This window comes from Rhamphochromis longiceps, linkage group LG3 (assembly GCF_057381845.1).
Source record: "Rhamphochromis longiceps isolate RC_006_pf linkage group LG3, R_longiceps_female_GT1.1, whole genome shotgun sequence".
NCBI classification, from domain to species: domain Eukaryota; kingdom Metazoa; phylum Chordata; class Actinopteri; order Cichliformes; family Cichlidae; genus Rhamphochromis; species Rhamphochromis longiceps.
Window position 1 is genome coordinate 6,032,089 of NC_140559.1, and position 14,832 is coordinate 6,046,920.

General features: G+C 42.1%; 1 protein-coding gene and 1 pseudogene across 1 annotated transcript; one reads left to right on the top strand and one right to left on the bottom strand.

Moving 5' to 3' along the window:
- The first annotated feature begins 1,663 nt into the window (after nt 1-1,663).
- LOC146672653 (Fc receptor-like B) lies at nt 1,664-2,688 on the top strand. The gene is made up of 4 exons (XM_085402594.1): nt 1,664-1,783; nt 1,863-2,108; nt 2,195-2,238; nt 2,599-2,688. Exons 1-4 carry the CDS (start codon nt 1,693-1,695, stop codon nt 2,686-2,688), a joined length of 471 nt encoding a protein of 156 aa, XP_085258720.1. The 5' UTR covers nt 1,664-1,692.
- A 5,699-nt stretch (nt 2,689-8,387) lies between these two features.
- LOC146672654 (uncharacterized) lies at nt 8,388-9,996 on the bottom strand (annotated as a pseudogene).
- Between the last annotated feature and the right edge of the window lie 4,836 nt (nt 9,997-14,832).

Genomic DNA, 14,832 nt, shown 5'->3' on the forward strand with positions numbered 1-14,832 from the left:
CAATAAAAACACTTTGATTATTATTACAATCCAATGTAGACAACAAGAATCACTACATAAAATATTAAAGCCACATACTTATCCTGTAGACCTTATTACTAGGCTTATAGAATTAACCGTGTTTGGTAATAACAAAACAAATATCTTTCTATCACTCAAATTTTGAGCCCCACTTGCTTATGATGCTAAATAGAGAAAAAGAAGGCAAATACACATTATAAAATCACCAGCTCAAAACAATACTTAGCTTGGCCTAGCCAAACTTAAATTAGTTTAGCAATAACTTAGCGTGAGTGAAATGTACAGACAGAAGATGTCGAGAGCGATAAACCAGAGAGGCTAACATTCTTAAACAAGAAATATCCTGTAAATCACCAGTCTTAAGGATACACACCCTCAAAGTACCCACAAATACTCCCAAGCATAACTCTGCATTAACACTGCCTCCATGAACAGTACAACATTACTCACAAAATGGCCGCACTCTCTAGTGGTGAGGCTAAAAACTGCAACACAGTCCTGCCTTCAGAACAAGTATTATATCATATAATAAAACAAAAAGGCTGTTAAATGGGATGGTCTAGCCTGAGACTTGCTGCTCAGTTTGCCTAGCAAGTATGACACCAGCTGCTAGAAACACTTTATAGCTAACTTCTACGCAGCTTGTAGAGCAGAATTTGGTGTGGTGAATGAAGTGGTGAAAAGATGGAGCTGAAAAACAGAGAGTAAAAGAAATAGGGTGTATCATGGTAATTTTCCACAGCATCTGCTCTCCTCCTCTGGGTGAAGTACTCATCTCTCCTTTCTCGATTGCCACCTCATGGCAATCATACTGGCAGTATAAAAGACCACTGCTCACGACTAGTCTTTGCCAAGTTGTTGGGTAACCCATGTTAGTTTGCGGCCTCACATCTCCCTTCTCTATCATACTGTTTGTACTTACCTTGATCTTCTGTTTGTTAGTAGGTTCATGGAAACCACCTCTCAAACCTCGCTGTACTCACTTAATTGGATGCTGATCTCCACTGTACTGCTGCTGTCAGTAACAAAGCCCTGATGATCTTGTCACTCTCACCTGCCTGCCTCTCTGCTCTCCAGCATAGCACACTGGACTCAACCGGACCACTGCCTCACACGCTCCCCTCTTGCTTCTCTCCATCTGCGTGCAAATAAGGCAACACAGTTTGATTACTGAACCTTTCACTGGACATCTCTGACCACCCTTTCCTTCTGTTTCAGTACCCTTGGCCTACCACAGTTTCCCTGTCAAGCTCCCACACCCACTGGAATCAAATAGAAAATGAGCAGATAAATCAGAGAGAGATGAGTTTGTGTGTTTGTCAGCTGTTTGTGTGGAGTTGTTCTTTATGTTCACTTCAAATTAACCTGAGTGTCATTTCTCTTTAGTTCTGATCTCACTGCTGAGCTGCACAACAAACCAAGGTCAGTAACCTTCTTCTGTCACAGTTTAAACCTGATAAATGCTCACTGATATGACCTGATTGGGTTCATGTCTCACAATGGAGCTCAGGAATAAAACAGAAATGAAATGAAAAGTAATTACATACATCAGTGTTCACAAAAGTAGAACAGGCCAAAAGTTTTCTTTGTTCGCTTTTTTAATCCTCACAGCGGACTCAGTGTGAAGCTGAATGGTGAAAAAAAGCTACTTCAGGTAATTGTTCCTGTAACATGAGCTACATCTTAACACAGGACAGTGGAGTTTACTGGTGTGAGTCCAGAGAGGGTCCCATCAGTAACATGGTTAACCTGACAGTCACTGGTAAGCTGAGTGTGTGGAGTTAGTGTTGATGAAGCTGTGTGTAAATGGATGAAATGCTGTAGTTTGTCTCTGTGTTGAGGTGGATCAGTGATCCTGCAGAGTCCTGTCCTCCCTGTGATGGAGGGAGATGACGTCACTCTGCTCTGTAAAACAAAGACCACTCCCTCCAACCTCCCAGCTGCTTTCTATAAAGATGGCTCCCTCATCAGGAAGCAGCCTACAGGTCACATGACCATCCAGCATGTTTCCAGGTCTGATGAAGGCCTCTACAAGTGTGACATCAGCGGTCATGGAGAGTCTCCATCCAGCTGGATCACTGTCACAGGTGACACACTCACCTGTCTGTGTTTCTGCAGCTTTCAACATTCACAATGTGACGACAACTTAATGATTGTGTTTGCTTTATTTTAGACAAACACACCACCACACCTACTCCTGGTACCACCTCTTTCAGGGTGAATAGGTTTTGAGTTTTTTTGACTTGTTTTCTAGGACAGCATATAGATTGTGTAATAGCGCGTCAGCAGGTGTCTGGTACTATGTCTCCACTATGAGTGGGGCACAGTCTTGAGCAAATGAGTGTGTATCTAGCTGTTTGCTGCTTCTCAGAGAGGCTCTGAAACTTTACATGAGAATAACACCCACTACAGCAGGTGGACCCCTTTTGAAATAGTTCATGGTAGACAGTTTACTCTTCTAGCGTTGAGCCAGGATGAGCAACAGGCAAAAACTGCAAACCCTAGATGTGCAAAATATTAAGGACAAAAGAAGTGGTTGACGCAAACAAGCTGCCTTGTTCTGCTGTGTGTTCACAGGTACCAAAGCTGACTGTCGGGAGCCGGGTGCTCATCAAAGTGATTAAGAGGAAGCATTGGACCAACTCCCGGTGGAAGGGACCATTCTAGGTTCTACTGGCCACCCCAACAGCTTTGAAAATGGCTGAATGACCGACGTGGGTTCACCTGAGCCATTGTAAGGTAGTCAAACAATTCCCCGGCCGAAACAGGGTAGTGGTGGAAGTCCGGCTACAAACGGCGAGCGACTTTTAGTGTCGTTCCGGTCTCAAACTGGTGAATAAAACAACTGATCCACAGGCTCATTTAGAATGGCGGGGAGACGTGTGATTTTTGGGTCTTGCTCTCGTTGGTAACATTACTCACTATAGGGTTTTGGAGGGTGATGTCATGGGAGGGGGCAACGTCCCTCCCTCCATGACAGTAGGCCAAGCAAAGCACACGGGAGCGTCAGCTATGGTTCGTACTTGCTGTGTTGTCCGTTGGAATGGTAGATCACACAATAGGGAAGGCAAGAAGCTGGAAAATGGGCTGTCTTTTCATCGTTTCCCCTCCTGGAGGCAACGGGAGGGATCTCGTGTATCTGATAATACTAAACGAAGACGTCAGGCTCGGATTGCATCGGTCAGACGAGCGGATATTGAGTTCTCTGCCATCCCCAAACGAGAGCAAGTGCCCACCTGAGAATTCATGTTGAGCGAGTAATAGGTAGTTTGTGCTCAAAATGCTACACACTACAATGCCAATCCGATTACTCATATCATTTGAGGGTGAAGACACAACACTGCTTGATAAGATTGTTAAGGTGTGCTGTGTTTTGGTGAATATGTGCCCCAGTGTGGTTGTCAAACCAGGGCCAAATGAAACTTGCTCTTGTTGAATATTCATAAAACTGCTGTGTTGCATGTACAGTTCATTGTAAATAATTGTACTTTCTGTAAAGTGGATTCAATAAAACAGAAAAAAAGTATGTTTATTTTTTTTTTATTCACGATCTGTTCACATGTACTTAGCAAGTACATACACATGAAATGCAAACTATTTACATGGCAACGCACAGCTGGCATCAATCGTGAATCATTCATCTAGAGCAAATTTCGGGGCAGGTGCTGAGGAGAAGTCAATGTTATGTGCAACCTCTGGCTGTATCTTGGTCATATGGTCAACGTACTCACAACGTGGAGGCTTAAAAACGGCCAAATCTTGTACTCAACCGTTTGTGAATTAGATGTGCGCCTCCAGGGATTTATAATTACGAAAATGATTCGCCGTGTATGCGCTGAATCCACAGACAAGGAACGTGAAGATATTGGGATAGGACAAAGGCGGTAGGCTGTCTGGGTTTCCACTCCACTGCCTTTTTTCATACGGGTCCACATTAACGATGCACACTATTTTTTCCAAGTACTGTCTCTTGGCGTCTGGGCACAATCAGTCGTGATACAGCCCTTTGTCTTTTGCGCTGATTTTAAGCATGGTTCTGACAGTCCTGCTTCCAACACAGTGTGTTTGTTTTGATTTGTTGCCTTCTGACATAGCGCCGCGATCCCACAATGCACTGCGGCATGACGTCAACTCCAAATCCCTATAGGGTCAGGGTGGGGTCCACGTGACGACAGCCATTTAGATGGGAAGCAGGAAAGAGAAGTTTCTAATCCCCTTAGAGCAGAATGGGTGAGTCTTTAACTGTAATACTTCTCATTGTATAGTTTGCATACTTCCAAGTATGCAAACTATACAGTGAGAAGTATTACAGTTAGAGAGTGCATAATATGTATGTCAGCACAGCTACCCAATGTAGCTATACTAGGTGAAGATAACATGACAGAATGTGTGTCCAGCTGTTACAACATTTGCACTATGAACTGGTCAGAAAACATGACAGCAATGGAGTTTGAGATGACACCTTACTATGACCCCATGCGAGGAAACTGTTCAGTGTGTGGTTGATGCCTTATACCTTGTGCTAGGGCACTACTTGTCCGCCTTATCTCCACTGTAAGCTATTACAGGGCACATGGAAGAGAAGGAAGCATTCCTGCAGGAGAAAGAGCATTGCGAAAGTGAAGACTGCAAATTACCCGAGTGGATGGCTTAATAACAGCCCCTTCATATGCAAGGGGGAAGGTTCTGGAACATTCACTATTGGGACTATGAGAAAATAAATCAAAAACAGGAGGGAAGAAAACAGTTAGATATAGACTCACATGCTCAAGGCTTTACCCCACTCACAGAACCCCCCCCCCCCCCCCCCCCCCCACACACACACACACACACACTATCAGGCAAGGTCAGGGAAGCAGACAATATGTGCTTGTGTTTCTTTAACCAAGATAATTGTTGTGGAAAATTTAACAATAACCTGCAACACACCCAGTGAGCTTGATTTGAAGTGGATTTCAAACACATTGCAATCTGGAGAGAACATCCCAGTGAAACACCAGGACCATCTCTGAATTGTGGCCATCGCCTTTGCATCTTATTTACAGACGCACAGACAAAAAACATTCCGAAAACTCTTAATTCAATTAAATCCAATTCAGTTTTATTTATATAACACCAAATCACAACAAAGGTTGTCTCAAGGTGCTTTATATTGTACAGTAGATACAGAGAAAAACCCAACAATCATATGACCCCCTATGAGCAAGCACTTTGGCGACAGTGGGAAGGAAAAACTCCCTTTTAACAGGAAGAAACCTCCGGCAGAAACAGGCTCAGGGAGGGGCGGGGCCATCTGCTGCTACCGGTTGGGGTGAGAGAAGGAAGACAGGATAAAGACATGCTGTGGAAGAGAGACGGAGATTAATCACAGATATGATTCAATGCAGAGAGGTCTATTAACACATACTGAGTGAGAAAGGTGACTGGAAAGGAAAAACTCAATGCATCATGGGAATCCCCCGGCAGCCTACATCTATTGCAGCATAACTAAGGGAGGATCCAGGGTCACCTGGTCCAGCCCTAACTATATGCTTTAGCAAAAAGGAAAGTTTGAAGCCTAATCTTAAAAGTAGAGATAGTGTCTGTCTCCTGAATCCAAACTGGAAGCTGGTTCCACAGAAGAAGGGCCTGAAAACTGAAGGCTCTCCCTCCCATTCTACTTTTAAATACTCTAGGAACAGCAAGTAGGCTTGCAGTGCGAGAGCGAAGTACTCTAATAGGGTGATATGGTACTACAAGGTCATTAAGATAAGATGGGGCCTGATTATTTAAGACCTTGTATGTGAGGAGCAGGATTTTGAATTTAATTCTGGATTTAACAGGAAGCCCATGAAGGGAAGCCAAAACAGGAGAAATCTGCTCTCTCTTTCTAGACCCTGTCAGGACTCTTGCTGCAGCATTTTGGATTAGCTGAAGACTTTTCAGGGAGTTTTTAGGACATCCTGACAATAATGAATTACAGTAGTCCAGCCTGGAAGTAATAAATGCATGAACTAGTTTTTCAGCGTCACTCTGAGACAGGATATTTCTAATTTAGAGATGTTGCGCAAATGGAAGAACGCAGTATTACATATTTGTTTAATATGTGCGCTGAAGGACATGTCCTGGTCAAAAATGACTCCAAGGTTCCTCACAGCATTACTGGAGGCCAAGGTAATGCCATCCAGAGTAAGAATCTGGTTAGATACCATATTTCTAAGATTTTCAGGGCCGAGTACAATAACCTCAGTTTTATCTGAATTAAGAAGCAGAAAGTTAGCGGCCATCCAGGTCTTTATGTCTTTAAGACATTCCTGCAGTTTAACTAATTGTTGTGTGTTATCTGGCTTCATGGACAGATAGAGCTGGGTGTCATCAGCATAGCAGTGTAAATGTATGCTATGTCTTCTAATGATGCTGCCTAAGGGAAGCATGTATAATGTAAACAGAATTGGTCCTAGCACTGAACCCTGTGGAACACCATAGTTGACCTTAGTGTGTGAAGAGGACTCTCCATTTACATGTACAAATTGGAGTCTATTAAATGGATATAATACAAACCACTGCAGCACAGTACCTGTAATACCTACAGCATGTTCTAATCACTCTAATAGGATATTATGGTCAACAGTATCGAACGCTGCACTGAGGTCTAGCAGGACAAGCAAAGAGATGAGTCCACTGTCAGAGGCCATAAGAAGATCATTTGTAACCTTCACTAAAGCTGTTTCTGTCCTGTGATGAGCTCTGAAACCTGACTGAAACTCTTCAAATAAGCCATTCCTCTGCAGATGATCTGTTAGCTGTTTGACAACTACTCTTTCAAGGATGTTTGATATGAAAGGAAGGTTGGAGATTGGCCTATAATTAGCTAAGACTGCTGGGTCTAGAGATGCTTTTTGAGTAAAGGTTTAACTACAGCCAGCTTGAAGGCCTGTGGTACATAGCCGATTATTAGAGATAGGTTGATCATATTTAAGATTGAAGAATTAATTAATGGCAGGACAAGACACGTTGATGGTTTGGAGGAAGTAATTATTGAAGTCAACTCAGAAAGATCAATTGGAGACAAAGAGTCTAAATGAATATCAATGGTACTAAAAGTAGCTATAGATAATATTAAATCTGTTGGATGATTATTGGCAATTTTTTGATAATGATTGAAATTTTATTTGTGAAGAAGTTCATGAAGTCATTACTAGTTAACGTTAAAGGGATTGTTGGCTCAGTAGAGCTCTGACTTTTTGTCAGCCTGGCTACAGTGCTGAAGAGAAACCTGGGGTTGTTCCTATTTTCTTCAATCAGTGACGAATAGTAAGATGTTCTGGCTTTGCAGAGGGCTTTCTTATAAAGCAGCAAACTATTTCTCCAAGCTAAATGATGATCCTCTAAATTGGTGACACGCCATTTCCTCTCCAGCTTTCAAGTTATCTACTTTAGGCTACGTGTTTGAGAATTATACCACGGAGTCAGGTACTTCTGATTTGAGACCTTAGTTTTCACAGGAGCTACAGTATCCAGAGTCGTACGTAGTGAGGAGGTAAAATTATTAACAAGATAATCGACCTCTGTTGGAGTAGCGTTCAGATAGCTGCTCTGCTCTATGTTGGTACAGCGCATTGAAGATGATAACAGTGGGTGGATTATATTCTTAAACTTAGTTACAGCACTTTCAGAAAGACATCTACTGTGATAAAGTCTACTCTCCACTGCTGTGTAATCAACTATTGTAAATGTTATCAGGAAATGATCAGACAGGAGTAGGGATGGGTACCGGTATCCGGTTAGCGACATCCCCCAAAAACCCGAAGAGGAGAGTCCTGGCCCCTAGCCCTGCCAGTGTAGCAGAAATGATGACGGATGATGATGTCAGCAGCAGCCGTTCTCCTCTGCGTGAGTAGCTTAATGTTGTTCGTGTGTAATTTACGTTGAGTAGGCTAACCACGTTATTACATTAATGCATGTAAGGTGAACTAGCAAACATCATCATAGCTACATGCGGCTGTCTTCTTGTTTGATGGCAGATACTCCCTTCACCCTGGCCAAAAAAGCTAAAACGACCAAAGAAAAAGTGGAAAACAGTTAAACATGAGAGGTTTTTGGACAAAGTTTGTGTTTTTTCCATTGTTTAAGCACTGCTTCCAGCCAAGAGTGATACCATATATGCCCTATAGCTGCAGAAAAGGCTAACATTGTTATCTTTTTACAAAAAAACAGCTGAACATGAGAGGTTTTTGGACAAAGTGTGTGTTCTCCATTCTTTAATCACCAGTTTGAGCACTGTTTAAGTACCGGCACCGTTTCAAAAGTACCGGTTTGGTACTGGTATTGGATAAAACCTAAACGATACCCATCCCTAGACAGGAGAGGGTTTTCAGGAAACACTGTTAAATGTTCAGTTTCTGTGTCATATATTAAAACAAGATCTAGAGTGTGATTAAAGTGGTGGGTGGGTTCTTTTACATTTTGAGAGAAGCCAATTGAGTCTAATAACAGGTTAAATGCCATGTTGAGGCTGTCATTTTTAGTGAGCTGAGCACTAAATCAGATAAAAAGTCTGAGAAATCAGAGAGAAACTCTGTGTAAGGCCCAGGTGGGCGATATATGATAACAAGTAAGACTGGTTTCTGAGTTTTACAGCTGGGGTGGACAAGGCTAAGCATCAGGCTTTCAAATGAATTAAAAGTCTGTCTTGGTCTTTCGTTAATTAATAGGCTGGTGTGGAAAATTGCTGCCACACGGCCCCCTCGGCCTGTGCTTCGAGGTTTCTGCTAGTTAGAATGACTCGGGGGTGTTGATTCATTTAAACTAACATAATCATCCTGCTGCAACCAGGTTTCTGTAAGGCAGAGTAAATCGATTTGTTGATCAATTATTAAGTCATGTACTAACAGAGACTTGGAGGAGAGAGACCTAATATTTAATAATCCACATTTCACTGTTTTACTCTTTGGTTCAGATGTGGATACTGTATTGTTCTTTCTTTGTGATTTTTTAGTTTGTTTTTTGTCTGTTTGGGAGCTGACATGGTCTCAATGGAGATGGGTTTTTGGGGGGGTAACAGGAGAGAAGCTGCAGAGAGGCGTGTAAGACTGCAACTCTGCTTCCTGGTCTCAACTCTGGATAGACATATTTTGGGGGGTTTAATAAATTTGTCCATATTTCTAGAAATGAGAACTGCTCCATCCAAGTGGGATGGATGCCGTCTCTCCTAACAAGACCAGGTTTCCTCCAGAAGGTTTGCCAATTATCTATGAAGCCCACATCGTTTCTGGGACACCACTCAGACAGCCAGCAATTTAAGGAGAACATGCGGCTAAACATGTCACTCCTGGTCTGATTGGGGAGGGGCCCAGAGAAAACTACAAAGTCCGACATTGTTTTGGCAAAGTTGCACACCGATTCAATATTGATTTTAGTGACCTCTGATTGGCGTAACCGGGTGTCATTACTGCCGACGTGAATTATGATCTTACTGTATTTACGTTTACCCTTAGCCAGCAGTTTTAAATTTCCTTCAATGTCGCCTGCTCTGTCCCCTGGAAGACAACTGACTATGGTTGCCGGTTCTAGCTTCACATGTCTGAGAACAGAATCACCAATTACCAGGGTTTGACCCCCGGTGGGTGTGTCGCCAAGTGGGGAAAAATGGTTAGACACATGATGGTGGTGTACCTGGGACTTCTGTTTAGGACTATGCTTCCTCCTCACCGTCACCCAGCCGCCCTCTTTCCCCAGCTGCTTGGGGTCTGCCGGGGAACAGCTAGTGGGGCCTACGCTATCTTCGGCTGCACCAGCTACAGGGGCCTGGCTAGCTACAGGTGAATGAAGGGTGCGAAGCCGAGTCTCCAATTCAGTAATCCTGGCCTCCAGAGCTGCAAATATGCTACATTTGTTACAGGTATCATTACTGCTAAAGGAGGCTGAGGAGTAACTAAACATCTGACACAATGAGCAAGAAAGTGCAGGAGGGACAGGTGAAGTAGCCATGGTGCTAACGAGTCGGCTACGAGCTAAGCTAAGCTAGCGAAACAGTGTACAGAGACAGTGAGTGAATACTTTGGCTATGAATTAGGTAGTGATCACACAGAAAGGGTGCTTCAGATGAAGCACGTGAAGATTATACTATGAAAAAAGAATGTATTTAAAAGTTTTTAATTAAATTTCTAAGCAGATAAGCTACTCAGAAACACCACTTTGTTTGAGCAGAAACAGGAAGTGATACTCTACAGCAGAGCGAGCGAAGACCAAGTGTCAGCCAAGGACCAAAAAAACAAACAGAGAGAATTATAACCTTGTTTTCTCCTTGGCCGCCCCACGCGCCCCACGTACATCTCCCCACGCGTGTGTTCAATAAAATCATTGTACAAGACCAGTGTTTCTTTGTTCTCATCCTCAAATAAAAGAATTTGGGACACCCTCCATTACAATGGCCTCACCGTGTTAACATTCCAAACTAGTGACAGTAGTGCTCATACTATAGTAAAGTGAGGAAGTGATATTACTGTAACTAATGTGATATGATTATATATGTGATTAATACATGAGAAAATAAATCTGCCACCACATTCCACCCTTTGTGATACCACAATTAAGAATTTAAAATAATTAATTAAGAATCACATAAAAACATGGAGATTTGTGTACTAAAGGAATTCACAATGTGCATCCTCCCTATAGTCAGAAGGAACCAACAAATTCATATTCAATGGTCATCTTCTCTCCATTTGGGTCTCCACCCTTTGTTCGAAGGATGGCAGTTATATCATAAAAGAAAACACAATATGAGACCATATACAAAAATGAAAAAGCCTTGGTTGTTCATTTGCAAAGAAAACTTCAACCTTAGTTACATAAAGGTGCTCTTTCACAAGAACCTGTTATTTACATAAGGAAGTTTTTCAGTGTGTGATATATTTTCCCACTTTATCATTACATCCATCAACCCATGTTTCCCAATGTATTAACTGTTCCTGTAAAAAAAAAAAAAAAAAAACCCCTCATCCCCTGTGTTATTAGGGATTGAGGCACACATGCCTCACCAAACATCACACACACTCCTTTGTGCCATTTGCTTTGGCCTGTCCAGATGTTTCCCATAAAGGACAGTGACTATATTTGTACCTATAGGTAAGTGAATACCACAAATATAAACTAACACTAATGTTAGTGCTTCTCGAGTTCTAGAGTAAAATCCAGAAGTAGCTACGAATTTCCACACAGCCAACATATGTAAAACACTTCTGAGCTAAATTTACAACAGAGTGATAGATCTTTCCTCTCTATCTATGCAGTGTACTGTACTCTGCACTGTTGTAGGGCCATCAGCCCATTTAAAAGGTGTAAAAGATCTTTACTGACCCCACATCAGTGGGAAACCAAAACAACCACATTTACCTCTGGAAGAACAACGTCCTTCTTTAGGTGCTTCCAGCATGTTTGAGACCTATCAAAATCCCTCAATGAAATGTGATGAACTCAAAATCTTACCTTTAGGGTGTTAAACAATGTGTCAAAGTTGAGTACACATGTCAAAAGAACTCACAACTGTGTTACTATGTTTACTCAGACAATGAGGACCTAATGCACCTACGCATCAGGAACTGACATGCTAGAAAATCAGTCTAGCTACCGTACAAAATGCGCACAAGTTGCTGTAGAGCTTGCATGCTATAATTACTCCAATCACTTTTACTCATGTTCAGGACTCTAACAGAGTTTGTGATGTTCGGAGAGTCATGTGATTGCATATCATTAATAAAATGATTATTAACTTCACACCAACGACCACCTTAACTCAAAAACACACAGAACTACTTCAGGCAAAACTGCCTGACTGTTTAATCAGGTGTCATCTGCATTCATTCACTGATCCCTCTTGGGTGGCACAATAAGATACCACACAAATTATTTGTGCCACTCCGAAAAAAAAAAGATCTGTCCACTATAAAGGAGAACATCACAGCCTGATACCTGCAGGTCTGACAGCAGCAGGTGTATCACTCCTTTTTCTACCTGGAGACAGCAGTAACCCTAACCCAGGAAAAAACGGCGACTACTTTATCCTTCTTCAGTCAAACAGCAGCACTCATGCGATTGTTTTGCTCCCTTAGCTCCAGGTGTTGTGCTCCAGACAGCGATCGTGATTACCGCCCGCGGGAGCGCAGCTGCTTAAAGCTGTAGCGTCCAGATTACTTACAGCTACTTCCGTGCAACTGATATAAGATGCGGTAAGCTGAACACAGCTTCAACTGTCTGTTTGTTTAAAAATAGTAACGGACCGCGTTTTCTTGTTAGTAACTGTAACGGCGTTGTAACGATAGAAATAGTAATTAGTTAGATTACTCGTTACTGAAAAAAGTAACGCCGTTAGTAATGCCGTTATTCCCATCACTGCTTATAGGTTATCAAAACCTCATTTGAACATGGGTGTACCACCTGTATAAGATTAATACCTGTACATGAACTGTTAATCCAACAAATCACAGTAAAAAGCCACAGACAAAAACATCATAAAAAACTAATGAAAAACATTGTTTTTGAAACAACGTTTGAAAAACATTGTTTCATGTTTATTCTGGAATCCCTCCTTTTGACACATGTTCTCTCCCATGAGTCAACTCATCAGAACTAGGAGAATAACAAAAAGGAAAAGATTAGTTAGATCATTTCTCAGACAACATCAGGGCTTCTCCTCCTGAGTAAATTCGCTCCAGCCCTGCAAACCCTGTGTTAGAGAATGAAATTAATATTAATGTCATGTTAAGTGGGTCTAACTCTTGGCTCTGCCTGGAGCCAACATCCACACCCCAGTCACCTAGAAACCAAAATCAGTGAGTGAATACAAACTTAACACTTGCAAACAACTGTAGGTTATAGGAGTAATAAGGCATCCCAAACCACAGACACAAGTGTGCCATGTGCAGTTTATTTCCCCAAATCATTAAAAACACTACTGTTACCAAAATTTACCCAAATGTGTGTATTCAAAACTGACACCAGTGGTCATGGAGAGTCTCCATCCAGCTGGAACTGTACAGTGAAAAGTATTACAGTTAAAGAGTGCATAATATGTATGTCAGCACAGCTACCCAATGTAGCTATACTAGGTGAAGATAACATGACAGAATGTGTGTCCAGCTGTTACAACAGCTCCACTATGAACTGGTCAGAAAACATGACAGCAATGGGGTTTGAGATGACACATTACTATGACCTATTACTATTACTATAATCACTGGTAAGCTGAGTGTGTGGAGTTAGTGTTGATGAAGCTGTGTGTAAATGGATGAAATGCTGTAGTTTGTCTCTGTGTTGAGGTGGATCAGTGATCCTGCAGAGTCCTGTCCTCCCTGTGATGGAGGGAGATGACGTCACTCTGCTCTGTAAAACAAAGACCACTCCCTCCAACCTCCCAGCTGCTTTCTGTAAAGAGAGGCCCCTTCATACAGAGGGGGGAAGGTTCCGGAATTTTCACTATTGGAACTGTAGAGTGAGGGAATGTTAGGGCGGACACACACACACACACACACACACACACACACACACACACACACACACACACACACACACACACACACACACACACACTATCAGGCAAGGTCAGGGAAGCAGACAATATGTGCTTGTGTTTCTTTTAAGATAATTGTTATGGAAATTTTAACAATAACCTGCAACACACTAAGTGAGCTTGATTTAAGTGGGTTTAATAAACACATTGCAATGTGGAGAGAGCATCCCAGTGAAACACCAGGACCATCTCTGAATTGTGGCCACCGCCCTTACATCTTATATACAGACACACAGACAAAGAACATTCCACAAACTCACATGTTGGCCCCTCTCAGGGGGGCTATACTTCCTCCCTCACAGAGAGATTTATGACCTTGTTTTCTGAGGATTTACATCCCTATTAAGCAGAAGGAGTCTCACTATCTGTTTAACTTCTCCCATTACAATGGCCTCTCTGTGGTAACTTTCCACATGCATGTAAACTAGTGACAGGAGTGCTCTTACTATAGTAAAGTGAGAAAGTGATATTACTATAACTAATGTGATATGATTAAATATGTGATTAATACATGAGAAAAGAAATCTGCCACCACATAATAAAAAGAGCAGAGCGGGGAGAAGAAGTCGGAGATGTGCTAGGAACGGAGGATTGTAAACACCTTTGCTTCTTTCTCCCCTTGCTGCAAGTAAAACTCAGCTGGAGTGTCCGTCTGTTCTTTGTGTCGAGTGGTTTCCTTGGAATGTACAGAGTGGGAATTTAAACCCAACAAGCTCCATCACTCTCTCCTCCTGTTCTCTCTATGTTGAGAAAAGAAAGAACTTTCACATTCCGACACCGATGATGTCACTCCGGTGCTAAGTTGTGGTTTTCCCCGGATTCAAGGATCTGTATCCTCCCGACACACCCTAAACTTCACTGCGTGCCTCACGAACTCCGCCGGGGGAAAAGTTTTGAAAGTAACGAACAAGTTTCACGTCACTCAGCAACAGACTGTGAAACACTAAAGAACGTTAAGAACTGGGCTCAGAATAACAGAAGACGATCAGGCACAGGAAATAAACCCGGTCAGTACTATTCAGTACTTGAATATGAATACTCCGCCCTTAAAATTATTGTTTATTTATTCATTTATGTATTTACGATAACACGAGACAGGAGTCTGTTGACACGCTGTTATAGATAGATAATTAAATAAAACGAGCACGCGAGTGCTGTTAATAAAACTGCAGATGATCCATGTTGATGATGTCACTAACATCAAACTGTTCTCTTAATGTTCTCACTGCCGTTAATATTCTTCACACACACCTTTCTGTCAG

What these genes read in the sequence shown, in the direction of transcription:
- LOC146672653 (XM_085402594.1), top strand. Translation starts at nt 1,693, where the DNA reads ATGAGCTACATCTTAACACAGGACAGTGGAGTTTACTGGTGTGAGTCC. An exon ending in CAGCTGGATCACTGTCACAG is followed by an intron (nt 2,109 to 2,194) that starts GTGACACACTCA and finishes GCTTTATTTTAG; the next exon opens with ACAAACACACCACCACACCT. An exon ending in CTGGTACCACCTCTTTCAGG is followed by an intron (nt 2,239 to 2,598) that starts GTGAATAGGTTT and finishes GTGTGTTCACAG; the next exon opens with GTACCAAAGCTGACTGTCGG.